Source organism: Panthera uncia, assembly GCF_023721935.1.
Source record: "Panthera uncia isolate 11264 chromosome A1 unlocalized genomic scaffold, Puncia_PCG_1.0 HiC_scaffold_16, whole genome shotgun sequence".
In the NCBI taxonomy this organism is placed as follows: Eukaryota; Metazoa; Chordata; class Mammalia; order Carnivora; family Felidae; genus Panthera; species Panthera uncia.
Genome location: NW_026057576.1, coordinates 4,341,160 through 4,357,746, shown reverse-complemented (window position 1 = coordinate 4,357,746; position 16,587 = coordinate 4,341,160). Strand labels below are relative to the sequence as shown.

Here is a 16,587-nt window from a genome sequence, read left to right as displayed (position 1 = left end):
GGGGGCCGCCCCCCGGGGGGGGGGGGGGGGGGGGGGGGGGGGTGGGGGCCCGGGAGGCGAGGGCCCCCCCGGCCCCCGAAGAGCCTGGGTGTGTGGCTTGAATCCAACCGACGGGCCGCGTGAGAAACCGAGGGGGTCGAAGCCGGCTCCCAAAGGGCCTGCCAAGCGGCGTGAGGTACCGGGATTTCGTTTCGTGGCCGAAGAACGCAAGGCGGGGAAATTGTGTGGGATTTCGGCTCGCGTGGGATTTGCTCAGCCCATCCCGGGGTCGGGGAAAAGGGTGGGTTTCGCGCCAGGCCCGGGGGGGGACCTGGGGGACCGCGTCCAGCGGCAGAGAGGCTGGAGGAGAGGGGGAGGCCGGACCCAGGTGAAGGATGCTCAGCCGTGAGCCCGCCACGCGGCTGTGGAGGCGAGGTGCGGTCTCCGGGTCCTGCCCCGGGGTGACGGCCGGGCGCTGGTGCCACCGACGGATGCAGAGAAGAAAGGCTGGGTTGGCGGGGGGCCCGTGTGACTCTCGGGTCTACCCGCCGGACGCTGCGGCTCCAGAGAGAGGTGAGAGCGGGAGGTGCGGGTGGGAAGGAAGCCGAGAGCGGACGGCCCGAGGAGGGGATGGGCCCTGGACCACCCCCAGAGCACGAACAGGCGGAGGGAGAGGACAGGGGAGCAGACGGGGACGGAGAAGGGGAAGACGAGGGGGACGCCGGTGGGGGAGGGGCAGCCACAGCGGGAGGGAGGAGTTGTCCCCGGGGCCAATGCTCGGGCCGCCCCCCTCCCACTAAGAAGCGCCCGGAGGTGTCTGGGTGCGTTTACGGGGCAGGAGGGCAGGAGTTCAGGCTACGGGACGACGGAAGAGAAAGCCGATTAGCTTCTGTCGCCAAACGCGATCCCGCACTGCCCTGTGATGCTGGTGCTGCCTTCCCTGCGGCACAGACGAGGAACGACGCCTGGCGAGTGGAGGGGGTGTTACTTGTGTCCGATGGGACTTGCCCGGCCCGCGTCCCCCGTTCTCTGTGTGGCCTCTGCAGTCCAGCTAGGTTGTCCGAGTTGGTTCTCAACAGCCTCTGAAAAACAGCGCTGTGTGTACGTTTGTCCTCCTGAGGCTATTTTTCTTTTTTTTTTTTTTTAATTTTATTTATTTTTGGGACAGAGAGAGACAGAGCATGAACGGGGGAGGGGCAGAGAGAGAAGGAGACACAGAATCGGAAACAGGCTCCAGGCTCCGAGCCGTCAGCCCAGAGCCCGACGCGGGGCTCGAACTCACAGACCGCGAGATCGTGACCTGGCTGAAGCCGGACGCTTAACCGACTGCGCCACCCAGGCGCCCCCTGAGGCTATTTTTCAGTTAGAGATCCGTGTCAGTAAACTCTGATGGGGGCAAAACGAAACGCTAATGATCACGTGGCGTCCAAGAAATAGTTGCACCATGCTTCTTTCAGTGGCAGGTGGTGTGTGTGTGAACAGAACGCGCGTTCAATACCAAGGTACACGCGGCGTCTACGATCACAGGACCCACGCAGAAGTTTGAGGGATCTCGTTAAATGAAGTCCGTTCCAGGGATCTGGAATCCCAGTAATCTGTCGCCCTGTTGGCCCGCCATTGGCCCAAGGTCGGCGGGGAGGCGGCCGAAGCAAAGGCACACACGTCACTTTACGGAAAGACACCGGCTGTGGGGATTCCTTCTTCCGGACTCGGAAGTGCACCTCGCTTTCTCTCCCTTGATTAAAAAGGACGGGGCGGGGGGGGGGGGGGTAAAGAGCCGAGTTTTCTGAACAGATAGTGCTATACCAGTCTGGCTGCAAGTTTTGAAGCTCTTCCAAAACATCTTGTGCCTTACTCGGTTCCCTCCCCTTCCTGCTGTTTTGCAGATACATCCACTAGGGAATTCTGTGGCAGGAAGGCGTGATTTTATTTAGTGAGCCCTTGATGCCTGGTTTGTGCAGCACCTGCATGCAGCCCGTGGCCCTGGGGTTCAGGTAAGTGCGTTAGGAAACCGCTGCTTTGGTTTAGATTTAAGGCATGGGGGTCCTAAAGCAGCTCTGAATCCGTGTGTGACGATCGTGTTTAGTCATTGGCGAGGTAGGCAGCTGTCTGCCGAGTTTCGGGTAGGAAAGGAGCACGCTGGTTTCAGAATTCATTTGCGGAAGAGGTGAACAGGAGACAAAAGCAGATCTTGAGGTTCTTCCAGAACCCTGCAAACTGGCTGGGAGGAGGGATGCAGCTACAGGAGAAGGCGTAAGGGTAGACCCTCCCCGAGAGCTTTCTAGAGGAGCTCGTAGATTATTTGGCACAAATTTGAGCCTGTGCATGTTTGTACGGATGGCCGTACTTCATCACTTACACGGCGTAGCTTGAAAACAAGCCCCTCAACATACGTTAAAGGAGAAATACAATGCGCAGGGCATGTGGAAGAAAATGTACTCGATGAGCGAAAATCGTTTGATTCTTAGATTCATGAGGTGTCAAGTCGGGGAGGGGTGTTCGGGGTTGTTTCTTCTCTCGCCCGTTACACGCAAGACGCAGAGCAGAAGCTCGGAGGCTGGCAGACCCACTGTGCGCCGCTCAGCTCGATTCTGGCAGGTCTTTTGTTAAACCGAGGGACCTTAACCAGAAGTTCAGTAGTGAAGGCACAGTGTAGGTCAAGCAAAGGAGACACAACCCAGAAACCCAGTCAGGACCTGTTGCGGGGGGGTCTAAAAAGCCGTAACTCCAGAGTCCTTTGCGGTCTGTGTCCCTCTGCCCACCGCCCACCCCCGGGGCAGTGTGTCAGCTCTAGGAGATCACAGCAGAATCCCAGGGTCCTCGGCCCCGCGGGTTGGGCGTTCGGTGGGAGGGTCGCGTCTGTTCCCAGTGATTCACATGGATCCGGCTCAGGCAGGACCGTGGTCGCTTGTTTAATCTATTGCCCGGAGGGCTGCATATCCAACGAGGGCTCAGCAGCTCTGACGATTGGGCCCACGACACATGGCCCCCGACCTTCCTCGCTGGGATGAATGCTCACCCCTGTGGCAGCAGGCGCCTCGCGTTAGTCAAGACGTGGGCTTGGCAGTCGGGAGGGAGACCCCAAATAACAGTGGCTCCAGCAGGCTTGCGATGTACTTCTCTCTCGGGTCACAGACGGGCCGGCGGGGCGGGTCTGGTCTGGGTGGCCATCAGGGACCAGAGGTTTTCTATCCCCGAAGGGCGGCTCTCCTTCAAGGAGTCCCAAGACGTCTCACCACCCCCCCCCCCCACCCACGCACACCCCAGCCGCAGGGAGGGGCAAGGGGCCCGGGGAGGGTACGGCAGCCCTCCTCCCCGTGAAGCCTGTGGTCCTTGCACGGATCCCTTTTGTTCTTTCCCACCGGCCAGAATCCAGTTTCCTCGTGTTTTCCAGGCCTCTGCCAGGGAGGCTGGGAAATGTCCACTGCGGGCAGCCACGAGCCGCCTCAAATTTCTATTACGAGGAGCAAGGGGAGGAGGGGGCGTTGGAGAAACGAGTGATCTCCACCGAAGGCATCGACGCGGATTCGATTTAATACCCAGCCACACCCCCAAAGGCTGCGTCCCACACATTTGGAGCCAGGATATTTCTTTCGAAAGTTCTTTTTTTCTCTCTCTTTTTAAATCATTCAACAAATAATTGTTGGTGACGTACTGAAAATAAGCAAGCGGAAAGACGCAGTGGCTGTCCTTATGACCTAGGCTGGCGCCTAAGTGCTCCCTAGTCTAGGTGCAGGGTGGAGATGGGGTGGGGGTGGCAGTGATCCAGGTGAGAGCAGGGAGGGGGGGGGGGAGGGAAGGACGGGAGAGAAGCGTTCCCAGCTCTCGCGCGTTCTGGAGAAACACGGAGAGGAATTGAAAGGTTCATCAATTCCACGACATATAGTGCAGTTAAATTGAGCGCATCGATTGTGGGCTGAACTAACAGAGGATCCAATTCATGGCTTTGTAAGAAGCACAAACGCAACTTTTTATTTTTACAAATGACATATTAACGTAACGTCTACTGTATTCCTTGCGCAAACCCTCACGTCCCTCTTCTCCATTTTCGTATTAAAGATAGTGCCAAAGCTTATTTGGTTATTCACAGTCGTCTGTTGAAGGTTGTCTGTGTGCTAGGCTTGAGGTCTAAGCAAGTGCTCAAAACCAGAGAAATAAATGACAGGGGGGGCCTGGGTGGCCCAGTCGGTTAAGCGTCCGACTTAGGCTCAGGTCATGATCTCATGGCTTGTGAGTTCGAGCCCCGCGTCGGGCTCTGGGCTGACAGCTCGGAGCCTGGAGCCTGCTTCGGGTTCTGTGTCTGCCCCCTCTCTGCCCCTCCCCGGCTCATGCTCTGTCTCTCTCGAAAATAAATAAACATTAAAAAAAAATTACGGAAGGATAGATGTTAGCTCTTCCCTAGCCGGAGGACAAAATGGAGTTTACCCCAATTTGATACCTTTATGATCTTGAGATCTTTTTATTATTGAAATAATTGTAATACATTTTGAAAAAATTTAAAAGGAAAAACATAGACCCTTTAGCAGAGGTTGGTCTGTGCCATTTCGATTCAACTATGACCAGTCACTTCTGAGTTAAACAAAAGAGGATGGTGTAGATTATTTATGGAATTTGGCTCTAAGAAAACAATTCAATTTCCGGAAATGGTGTAAGTTTGTGACTTCAAAAGGAAACATCTGTATTTTCTTGTCTAAAAATACTTTGCCATCAAACTGGACGCTGTGATATTTAGAAGTTTCCATAAGATGGCGATATAATCCTAGACAAGTCTAGCTGGTTTTAATATTTATCTAGAAATATTTTAATAGACACTGTAAAAAAGCATTTTTTAAAAAGGAAAAACCCTCATAACCCTGCTATTCTAAAGCAGCCATATTCATTTGGATATATTTGGTCCTAGTTTTTGTCGATATGCATATAGAATTACATGGGTACCTATGTAATTCATAATGTACATGCCATTTTATTCTACTTTTAAAAAATTCAACATCAGGGTGCCTGGGTGGCTCAGTCGGTTAAGTATCCGACTTCAGCTCAGGTCACAGTCTCGCATTTTGTGAGTTCGAGCCCCGCGTCGGGCTCTGTGCTGACAGCTCGGAGCCTGGAGCCCGCTTCAGACTCTGTGTCTCCCTCCCTCTCTGCCCCTCCCCTGCTCATGCTCGCGCGCGCGCTCTCTCTCTCTCTCTGAAAAATAAACAAAAAAAAATTTTTTTAATGAAACACAACATATATCTTTCACATATTTTATTTCTACATGACCTACATAATTATTTCAGGGGCTACATAATATTATACCCAAGAGGCACTGATGGAAACACATTATGCACTTCTGCACTATGACAGATAATGTCATGGCTAATATGTTTGGCAAACAAATGTTGGATTATTAAGAATTTTCGGCACGAGATCACTAAGTGTAAGATATGAACGTCTTTTCTCTTTATCTGAAAGGTTGTGCGGATGGACGTTGCCTTCAGTGCTGTATAAGGGTCTGGGTTCCGACCTGCTTCACTAGCCTCATGTTATTATTTTCTTCTCCAAATTTTAATTTAAATTATGTTAGTTAACGTATGGTGTGATAGTGGTGATTCAACACTTACATACAACACCCAGTGCTCATCATCACAAGTGCCCCCCGATACCCATCGCCCACCTAGCCTATCTCCCTCCTTCCTCCCTCCAGCAACGCTCAGTTTGTTCTCTATCATTAAGTGTCTCTTACGGTTTGCTTCCCTCTCTTTTTTTTCTCCCCCTTCCTATATGTTCATCTGTTTTGTTTCCTAATTCCAATGAGAGAAACCATATGGTATTTATCTTTCTCTGACTTATTTGGCTTCGCATAATATCTTCTAGCTCCATCCATGTCATTGCAAACAGCAAGATTTCATTTTTTTGATGGCTGAGTAATATTCCATTGTGTATGTGTGTATATATGTATGTGTATACATATATATATATATATATCACATCTTTTTTAATTAAAAAAATTGTTTATGTTTACTTTTGAGAGAAAGACACAGAACGTGAGCAGGAGAGGGGTAGAGAGAGAGAGGGAGACACAGAATCCTAAGCGGGCTCCAGGCTCTGAGCCGTCAGCACTGAGCCCGACGTGGGGATTGAACCCGCGAACCATGAGATCATGGCCTGAGCTGAAGTCAGGCACTTAACCGAGGGAGCCACCCAGGTGCCCCTATACCACATCTTCTTTACCCGTTCATCAGTTGAGGGACACTTGGGTTCTTTCCATTAATTTGACTATTGTTGATAGTGCTGCTATAAACATCCGGGTGCGTGTGCCCCTTTGAATCTGTATTTTTTTTATCCTTCGGGTAAATACCTAGTAGTCCAGTTGCTGGATCGTAGGGTAGTTCTATTTGTAACTTTTTCAGGAAACTCCATACTGTTTTCCAGCGTGGCTGCACCAGTTTGTATTCCCACCAATGGTGTGAGAGGGTTACACCCCTTCTCCACATCCTTGCCAACATTTGTTGTTCCCTGTGTTGTTAATTTTAGCCATTCTGACAGGTGTGAGGTGACGTCTCATCGGGATTTTGATTTGTATTCATGTGATGATGAGCGATGTTGAGCATCTTTTCATGTGTCTGTTACCATCTGAATATCTTCTTTGGAAAAATGTCTATTCGTGTCTTCTGCCCATTTCTTCACGAGATTATTTGTTTTTTGGGTGTTGAGTTTGATAATTTCTTTATAGATTTTGGATACTAACCCTTTATCTGATATGTCACTTGCAGATATCTTCTCCCATTTCGTAGGCTGTCTTTTAGTTTTGCTGATTGTTTCCTTCACTGTGCAGAAGCTTTTTGTCTTGATAAAGTCCCAATAGTTCATGTTTGCTTTTGTTTCCCTTGCCTCTGGCGACACGTCTAGTAAGAAGTTGCTGTGGCTGAGGTCATAGAGGTTGCTGCCCGTGTTCTCCCCTAGGATTTTGATGGTTTCTTGTCTCACATTTAGGTCTTGCATACATTGTGAATTTATTTTTGTGTGTGGTGTAGGAAAGTGGTACGGTTTCATTCTTCTGCGTGTCGCTGTCCCGTTTTCCCAGCACCATCTGTTGAAAAGACTGTCTTTTTTCCATCGGATATTCTTTCCTGCTTTGCCAAAGATTAGTTAACCATATAGTTGTGAGTCCATTTCTGGGCTTTTTATTCTGTCCCATTGATCTATGTCTGTTTTCATGCCAGTGCCATTACTGGCTTGATCACTACAGCTTTGTAATATGGTTTGAAGTCTGGAGTTGTGATGCCTCTGGCTTTGGTGTTCTTTTTCAGGATTGCTTTGGCAATTCGGGGTCTTTTGTGGTTCCATACAGATTTTAGGATTATGTGTTCTAGCTCTGTGAAAAATGCTGGTGGTATTTTGATAGGGATTGCATTGAATGTGTAGATTGCTTTGGGTAGCATTGACATTTTAACAATGTTTTTTCTTCCAATCCATGAGCACAGAATGTTTTTCCATTTCTTTGCGTCTTCTTCAATTTCCTTCATAAGTTTTCTATAGTTTTCAGCATACAGATCTTTTACATCTTTGGTTAGGCTTACTCCTAGGTCTCTTATGAGTTTTGGTGCAATGATAAACGCAATCGATGCCTCGGTTTCTTTTCCTCTGCTTCTTTATTGGTGTATAGAAATGCACCAGATTTCTCGACATTGATCTTATACCCTGTGACGTGGCTGAACTCATGTATTAGTTCTAGCAATTTTTTGGAGTTGGTGTTAAAGCACAGCCAAAACCCGGCACCCAAGGTTTGCCGCCCTCAGCTGGCATCTCTGTTCTTATGCCAGTGAATAGAGCGGCAGGCTGGTGCCCACGGGGTCTTTCTGCCCCAGGAGAGGCCAGTCCACCTTTCCCAAATGCGCTTCAAGCCAGGGAACTGTCTCTCCTTGTGCAACCCAAGAGATCCTCAGACCATGCTGCCCGCTTCGGGCCTCCACCCTCCACACTCCTTCCCCACTGGAGCACCGCCAGGCCCACCGGGCGCAAAGCTGGTGATGGCGCTGACCTGGGTAACTTCAGACTTTGCGCTCTGCGGCTCATAAAAGCTTGTGGTGGTTAGCCCCTCTTCTTTTCCCGGTGGTTTTGGGGAAGGTTTATTCCTCTGAGACCCCTTAGGTGCCCCTTCACTCTTTCTCTCTCCCTCTCCCTCTCTCTCTCACTCACTCCTCTCTCCATGATCAGGGCTCTCTCCCCTCCGCAGCACACACACGTTCTTTTCTCCCCAGAGGTCAACTCTCCGTGGCTCCCACCGTCCACACTGGGGTTGCTTTTCTAGCTCTAGTTGTGCAGCCTGGCCCTCTCAGTTCAGATCGGCTTCTCGTGTGTTCAAATGATTTGACACTCATCTAGCTGTGTTCGAATGTTCGAGGGATGAAGTGAGCTCAGGCTACTCCACTGCCGTCTTAACCCGTCCTCTGTGTGACACGATTCTCAGGTTATTATTTTTATGTCCTAAAGTGTCTGCCATGGCACACGCATTTCATTCAACGCATATTTATTCAACACAGTGCTGCAGGCTTAATACTGAGTACTAGGAGTACAGTAAGGAGAAAAATGCAGTCAGACTTCAGTCATACGGTGACGTAAGTAAGGGTAACCCTGTACTACGGTGCCGTGAAAGAGAGGCATCGGTGTGGTGCCCCCTTCCTGGGGAGATCTGATGTAGTCAAGAGCGTCCCACGAATCCTGTGTGCACACTGCCGTAGGGTCTTGCCTGTGTGTTCTCTCTGCCTAGAACACTTGGCCTGATTAGCTGCTCTGCTCCTTTAGATCTCATCGCAAACCTCACCACCCGGCGTGGCCTTCGCTCCTGATGGGGCTGGAAAGCAAATCAAAAACTCGCAGTGGGGCCTGAAGGTGTACTTTGCAAACTGCCTGTTCCTTCGTGTGTGTGTGTGTGTGTGTGTGTGTGTGCGCGCGTGCCCTTCACGGTGGTTTCCTGTAGAGTCAAAAATCTAACTCAAAGCATATGTCTCATCACAGTAGGACAGCGTGGAATGCTTTACTGTTTTTCATTCTATTTATTTTTTATCGTAAAGTAAACATTGCATGAAACTCACCACTTTACCCGCTTTCAAGCGTCCAGTTCAGTGGCACGAAGTACGTTCACGTTGTTCGACTGTCTCCGCCGTCCGCTTTCAGAGCCTTTCCATCTTCCCAACCTGAAACTCTGTCCCCGTTAGCTCCCCCTCCCCTTCCCCCAGCCGTTGGCTCCCACTGTTCTGCTTTGTGTCCCTGTGAATTCGACTACTCTAGGGCCCTCATACGAGTGGAGTCGGAGAGTGTTGGTCCCGTCCGGCTTATTTCACGTCGCACAATGTCTTTAAGGTTCACCCGTGTTGTAGTATATGCGTCAGAACGTCCCTCCTTTTCAAGGCTGAGGAGCATCCCATCGTGTGTGTAAACACATCCTGTTCATTCACATGTCGGCGGCCGTGTGGGTGGTTCCCACCTTCGGGCTCCTGTGACTAAAGCTGGTGTGAACACGCGTGTCCAAGTGTGTCGGAGTCTCTGCTTCGAGCCCTTGTGTCTACCCCGAACTGGGGTTGCCGGACCAAATGCTAACTCTGTGTTTGCTTTACTGTTGAACATGTGCTTTTCATGCACTTTGTAGTCAACCTTGGTTCTTACAGCAGCGCCGAGAAGCGAGTATCATTCCCTTCTCTGGCTCCAAAAAGCGGTTTGCCCCAAGTGGAGCGGAGTGGCAAATGCGAGTATTTGACTTGGAACTCGGCTTTCCCCTTGACCATTCGCCATTCAGAGTGGTCCCAGTCACGTGGCTTCCTTTCAAGAACGATGGCCTTCTGGTTGTGAGAAGCTTCGTCTGCTAGCGGCTTCTGCCCTTACCGGTCTTGGCCATCCTGTCCAAGGTCGATCGGGAGTGGGCCCGTGCCCCACGGCAAGGAGCAGAGGCTGTGTCTGTGGCCCCAGAAACAAAGGCCTTTCCTTCTGGTCTGTGTTTCCCTCTCTCAGCTCAGCTCCGTCATCTGAAACATGAGGACCTGGTTGCTTCTGCTCGCCGGCGGGATCTGCATGGGAAACGTGAACGCACAGGACACGTGCAGGCAGGGGCACCCTGGCGTCCCTGGGAATCCCGGTCACAATGGTTTGCCCGGGAGAGATGGACGAGACGGAGCAAAGGGCGACAAGGGAGAGGCAGGTACTCACCACTTGGTGGCCTCCAGCTACCCTTCCATGTACCCGTCCGTTCCTCTTATTCATTCATTCATTCATTCATTCATCACCAGTGTAGTCATCACCTGCCCGCTCCCCCTCCTTCATTCGTGCACCCCTCGCTCAGAAAGCAGTGACCGAGAGCCCGCTCCAGGCCAGATTCTGGGGTACCGAGCAGGACAAGACCAACACGGCTCCCCCCTCCACCGGACGTTCTCATCTAGTGGGGACAACTGCTTTTGGGCCATCACCTCTGATACTACAGGCCGTCTTCAGAAGCATATGGTGTAGATCTCTCTGCCTCAGATGGCGGGTATGGTGGGTCTTTAGCACTTGGAGCATGTAGAGAAATCTGATCGCTGAATATTTAGCAGACAGCGCCTAGCTGCGCTGCACGGGAGAGCTAGGGCCTTGCCACACGGTGAGGCAGGCGACGTGGCGTGACAGAGAATACCCAAGTAGATGGTCACTGAAGCCACACGGCGGGACTCAGGTGTTGGGACCTGCCCCAGGGTCTGGGGATCTGGGGTCAGGATGCAGCCTCCGGGAAGGAGATCTGCAAAAGCCAGGATACGTGAGTGGATTCCATGACACCAACTGACAGGCTTGGTTCTTGAGCCTGGGTCTGACCGTAGGGTCACATACCTGAAACGTAAGTGGATTGGTCTATCTGGGTACAGGGGGGAAAACATCAAAACTCCAATTGACATTTTAAAAGATAAATTTAGAGGGCGCCTGGGTGGCTCAGTCAGTTGAGCGTCCGACTTCGGCTCAGGTCATGATCTCATGGTTTGTGGGTTCAAGCCCCGCGTCAGGCTCTGTGCTGCCAGCTCGGAGCCTGGAGTCTGGTTCGGATTCTGTGTCTCCGTCTCTCTCTGCCCTTCCCCTGCTCACGCTCAGTCTCTCTCTCTCTCTTTCTCAAATATAAAACATGAAACAAAATTTAAAAAATGTAAATTTTGATGAAAAAAATTGAGCTTTGAAAATATTTCCTATATGAATTGACTTGGGTGGCTTCGCGTGGTCCCTTTGGACAGGTCACGTGAAGCCGGAAGCATGTGCTGTGGGAGCGAGAGCCCTCACACGTTCATCGTCCGTCCGTGTACTGTGGCGTATTGTGGTTACGTGTGCCCAGCCCGAGGGACTTTCAAATTGTACTGTCGAACTCTCACGAACGGATGGGCGCCCGAAATACCTCTGCAAAGAAATCGAAGATTGAAGGTCGACTTGATGAGGCAGACGTTCAAGAATCACACAAAAATAGCGCTGTCATTTCTCTTCTTAGCGTGACCTTTTCCAGTGCGTGTGAGTGGGAGAAAACAATGATGAACTAGTCAGACATCTGACAAGATGTCTGACAAAAACCTAGAGATTTTTAAGACTTGGGACATACGGATATACATTTACATTCATTAGAATGAATCTCATCCCAATTATAAACTGTACCATGAGATATCAGTCGTTGATAGAAACACCCCAATTAAATTAGACATTTCAGGACTCTGTGGGGAACCTGAGCACAAACCACGGTCATTTTTCCTCCCTCTTGCTATTTCAGAATCCTATCAGAAGATTAGATATTCCCCTGGCTATTTTAAAAACGGTTGAAATGATACACAGAAAGTAACTTCAGGATGAACTAAAAGGTGCTTTGCCAGCAAATGCTGTTGGAATATGGATTTTTTAAACGATTATTGTATTTTAGAGGGTGGGGGGAGGGGCAGAGAGAGAGGGCGAGAGAATCCCAAGCAGGCTCCGTGCTGGCATGGGTGGGTGGCTCGATCTCACGATCGTGACCTGAGCTGAAATCAAGAGTCAGTCGCTTAACCGACTGAACCACCCGGGCCCCCCAGAATATGGGTTTTTAAAAAGCCTTTGTTAAGTTTTGGAGAAATGAATATTAGAACAAATTACTTCATATGGGGAGTCAGCTGTAGAGCCGAATGAAAGTCTTGGTGTTTTTAGGTGTTTCTGTGCTCACGGCATTTGCTAATCCAGGGGATCTGTTGGGTGGGCTGGACGAAGCAGAGGGCCACCCGCCATCTCTCTTGCCACTGCCCTGCAGACGGGCTCTGTGGGGTCTCCGATGGGTGACATCTCTAGTAGAGCCCATGTCCCTTTTGGCATTAGACCAGTCTCATTTCTGGGTAGTCAACAGCCCAGTGCAAGTAAATGGCCAAACCTCAACCTTGATGAACTCCATTCCTCTACCTTCCCCTCCCACTGGGACCACAGTGTGTGTGCTGTGTGTGTGCATACACATACACGGGGTACACTCGTGTCTTCGTGATTCCTTCAACTTTTGCTCCTACTGTCCTTCCTTACGGCAAGATCTGCCTTTGATTCCAGAGATGTTGACTGACAACATGGGAAGTTGGAGCTCAGGGTTGCCTGTTCTGAGCTCAAAATTCATGTGTGGTCGGCAAAACCTCACTCCCCTGATGTTCCCAGTGGGGTCGGCCGTGTCACCTTAATGGGTGACATCTACCACCACTCTAAGGTGCTGGAGAGATCCTTCCAGAATCCTTTCTTCTGTCCCCAGTAGCGCCAGGTAACCACAGTCATCTGTGTTTTCACAGGAGGCTAGTGAACCTTCCACCCCACTCTACACAAGATAGAAAAAGAGCGGAAGTGAGGCACCCAGTGCCTCCAACAGCCAGTCGCTACCCAAGTTCAATTCAAGAGGGGAAAACATAATTGTGATCATCTGTGCACATATTACCTTCCTGTCTTGTCTTCCTGGAGCTGGGTGCTTGGGGACGTCCACTCAATTCATTTCATAATTCGCTTCTTTTACACAACTCACATCTGCCTCTCTCCACCGGCACTTCTGCAAAAGGCAGTGTGTGCATCGCGGGGGTGGGGGCACACTCCCAGGACTCTTCGGTCTATACCCCCATTGAGACCGATGTTCAGGAAACGCGGAATTAGAATTCTAACTCTTGTCTATTTCCTTCTCTTCCACCTAGGAGAACCAGGACATCCTGGTGGTCCAGGGAAAGATGGAATGAATGGAGAGAAAGGAGAACGAGGTCAGAAATCGTGTTCCGTGTCACCACCCTCTAATTCTGAGCCGTCAGTGACTTAGGCATTTGGCGCTCACCAAGGACAAGTAGCCGTTGTAGCCTCTGAGGATGATCCAACCATAAGGACAGCACGGCCCTTGATCTCTAGAAGTTCATGGTTCTTTTTCTGTCAAGGGTCAGATAGTGAATAATTTCAGCTTCCCAGGCCGTATGGTCACAACCGTAGCGAAAAGCAGCCATAGATGCGACGTAAGTGGGGCTGTGTTCCGGTGAAACTCCATGAAAACTAAAAGCTGGATTTTATATAATTTGTAAGCATTATTTCTAGGGCAGAATTTTATTTGTGACCACTTAAAAATGCAAACCGTTCGTCGCCTGTGGGCCAGATAAAAACACGCGTGAGTCTGGATTTGGCTCACGGGCCGTAGTTTGCTGAAGCCTGTTTTAGTGGGTTGACACTGGGGAATGACGCTAAAGTTTGACTCCGGGCTTCTGGCAACAGTGCATGAGAAGGTGGCGCTGGAATCGGGCCTGGGAGGGTGAGGAGGGCTCTGCCAGTTGTGACTGATGGGGGGAGAGAGAATGGTCTCAAGGGCAAACACTTTGTGCCAGGTTGCTCTGAGTGCTTTTCACGTATCTTTTTTATTTTTATTAAAAAAAAAATTTTTTTTAATGTTTATTTCTGAGACAGAGAGAGACAGAGCATGAGGTGGGGAGGGGCAGAGAGAGAGGGAGACAGAATCCGAAGCAGGCTCCAGGCTCTGAGCTGTCAGCACAGAGCGCGACGCGGGGCTCGAACTCACAGACTGTGAGATCGTGACCTGAGCCGAAATCGGACGCTCAACCGACTGAGCCACCCAGGCGCCCCATCTTTTCACGTATCTTTAAGTTTATTTATTTTGAGAGAAAGAGAGGGGGAGAGAGCACGCGTGCACGAGGGGCAAAGAGAGAGGGAGAGCGCAAGAATCCAAGCGGGACCCCGCACTGTCAGCGCACAGCCCAGTGCGGGGCTCGAACTCCTGAGCCGTGAGATCATCGCCTGAGCCAAAACCAGGAGTCTAACGCTCCACCGACTGAGCCACCCAGGTGCCCCGATTTCCACATATCGACTCGATACAACAGCCTATAAATGAGGTGGTATTATTGTCTCAGTTTCACAGATGAGGCATCAGAGGTGTAGGTGGCTGACTGGCTTGTCCCGCTGTGCCTGCGTGGAGGAGACAGGAAGGAGTCTTGGCATTTGGCTCCAGAACCCGTGCTCCTCACCACGGCTCTCCAGTCGGGCTGGAGGAGCCGGGGGGCCCTGAGTGTGCATGCACAGTGACGAACGGTGTGACCCGGTTGGTACAATGGACAGGCCGGGCCGGGCGGCGGACAGCAGCGACAGCCACGCCGTACGAAGTCTTTATCTGCTGTTCAGTCCCGTGAGGGTTTTTTTTTTAGAAGATGTCACAGAACGAGAGCTGAGTGGCAGGTCACTGGAGGCAGCTTGAGTTCGTCTGCCTTTCCGAAGACCTGTGCCCAAGGGTCGGCCGTGTATAGTGGCCAGAGTCGACTCTGTGGCGGGTAAGGAGCTGGAATTTCTAACGTGGACCCCGACGCCACCGTAACGGACAGGAGTACGAAGGGGTTTTGTGTGCACGCACGCGTGTGTGAGCGGGTGTGGATGCCACGCACGCACTTTAGGAGTAAAGTAACGTTCGGACCCGGAGCATCTACTGTACTTGCACGGCTTTATCTCCTCCGTGTGCTCGATAAAAGCCAAAGCTGGCTTGGGCGCCTGGGTGGCGCAGTCGGTTAAGCGTCCGACTTCAGCCAGGTCACGATCTCGCGGTCCGTGAGTTCGAGCCCCGCGTCAGGCTCTGGGCTGATGGCTCGGAGCCTGGAGCCTGTTTCCGATTCTGTGTCTCCCTCTCTCTCTGCCCCTCCCCCGTTCATGCTCTGTCTCTCTCTGTCCCAAAAATAAATAAAAAACGTTGAAAAAAAAAATTAAAAAAAAAAAAAAAAAAAAAGCCAAAGCTGGCTTTGCAAGGTGACGTGTCGCAAGTCATCTTTTCCTTTATTCTCTCTTTCTCCGCCTAGGAGCAGACGGAAAAGTCGAAGCCAAAGGCATCAAAGGCGATCAAGGCTCCCAGGGACCCCCAGGAAAACACGGGCCCAAGGGATTTGTCGGTCCCATGGGAGAGAAAGGCCTCCAGGGGGAGACTGGCCCTCGAGGGCCAAAGGGGGAGAAAGGTGACATGGGGCCCACTGGTCCTCAGGGGCTACAGGGCCACACTGGGCCTTCGGGGCCAACTGGTCTACCTGGCCCCATGGGCCCCGTCGGAAAGCCTGGCCCCAAGGGAGATGCTGGGCCCCTCGGGCCCCAGGGGGAGCCGGGAGTCCGGGGGATGAGAGGCTGGAAAGGGGACCGAGGCGAAAAAGGGAAAATCGGCGAGACTCCCGTCTTGCCCAAAAGCGCTTTCACGGTGGGCCTCACGGTACTGAGCAAGTTTCCGGCTTCAGATGCGCCCATTAAATTTGATAAGATCCTGTACAACGAATTCAATCACTACGATGTAGCCACGGGGAAATTCACTTGCCACGTTGCCGGGGTCTATTACTTCACCTACCACATCACTGTCTTCTCCAGGAACGTTCGGGTAGCTTTGGTCAAAAATGGGGTAAAAATCCTGCACACCAAGGACGGCTACATGAGCTCGGAGGACCAGGCGTCCGGCGGCATCGTGCTGCCCCTGAAGCTGGGGGACGAGGTGTGGATGCAGGTGGCAGGAGGGGAGAGGTTTAACGGCTTGTTTGCGGATGAGGACGATGACACAACTTTCACGGGCTTCCTTCTGTTCAGCCAGTGACGGGGAGGCGGTTAGACTCTGCTCACCACCCATCGGAGACAGCTTCGTGAAGATGCTGTCCAATGATTCTACTCTACGAAGCACCCTCATTGTTGTAATCATCACAGAGCGGCACCCAAGTGCTCGTGTTGGGGCGCCCGGCTGGCTCAACCGGGGGGGGGGCCTTGCAGCTCTCGATCTTGGGGTTGTGAGTTCAAGCCCCGTGTTGGGTGTAGAGATTACTTAAGAATAAAAGCTTAAAAAGATGCCTGCATCATCTATTATAATTCATTTATGAATTTTCATCGTTCCCCTTATCCGGAGAATCCTTTGCACGCGTGTTTCTTATGGGACCAGTGTTCTGATAACGCTAGTAAGTTCTTGAAGGAGCCGCAGCAGGACTTACCCCTCATCTGAATTTCTGGGGACACCGGGAAGCGTTCAAGCGCTCATTCCATGTCGTAGCTAACACAAGGCGTAAGCTGGTGACGAGTCATTCCGGAAAGCTGTGGAACACTTTGCTCATTTGGTAGCTTGGGTTTTAATCGCCATTTAGGTCAACA

The 16,587-nt window shown here is 51.3% G+C and overlaps 1 protein-coding gene across 4 annotated transcripts; it reads left to right on the top strand.

Moving 5' to 3' along the window:
* The first annotated feature begins 29 nt into the window (after positions 1 to 29).
* On the top strand, positions 30 to 16,286 carry LOC125933664 (complement C1q and tumor necrosis factor-related protein 9A). Of its 4 annotated transcripts, none has more exons than XR_007461051.1 (5): positions 30 to 175; positions 1,866 to 1,973; positions 13,137 to 13,442; positions 15,826 to 15,946; positions 16,039 to 16,279. XR_007461051.1 is itself a non-coding variant. In XM_049646726.1 (5 exons), the coding sequence occupies exons 3-5, from the start codon at positions 9,988 to 9,990 to the stop codon at positions 16,043 to 16,045; spliced, it is 999 nt and encodes a 332-aa protein (XP_049502683.1). In that variant the 5' UTR covers positions 30 to 175; positions 1,866 to 1,973; positions 9,967 to 9,987; the 3' UTR covers positions 16,046 to 16,286. The 4 variants fall into 4 exon arrangements, 2 of the variants coding, with proteins under 2 accessions (XP_049502683.1, XP_049502684.1); XM_049646726.1 differs by adding an exon at positions 9,967 to 10,153 and having other exon boundaries at positions 13,137 to 13,199; positions 15,276 to 16,286; XM_049646727.1 differs by adding an exon at positions 9,967 to 10,153 and having other exon boundaries at positions 30 to 280; positions 13,137 to 13,199; positions 15,276 to 16,286.
* The last annotated feature ends 301 nt before the right edge of the window (positions 16,287 to 16,587 follow it).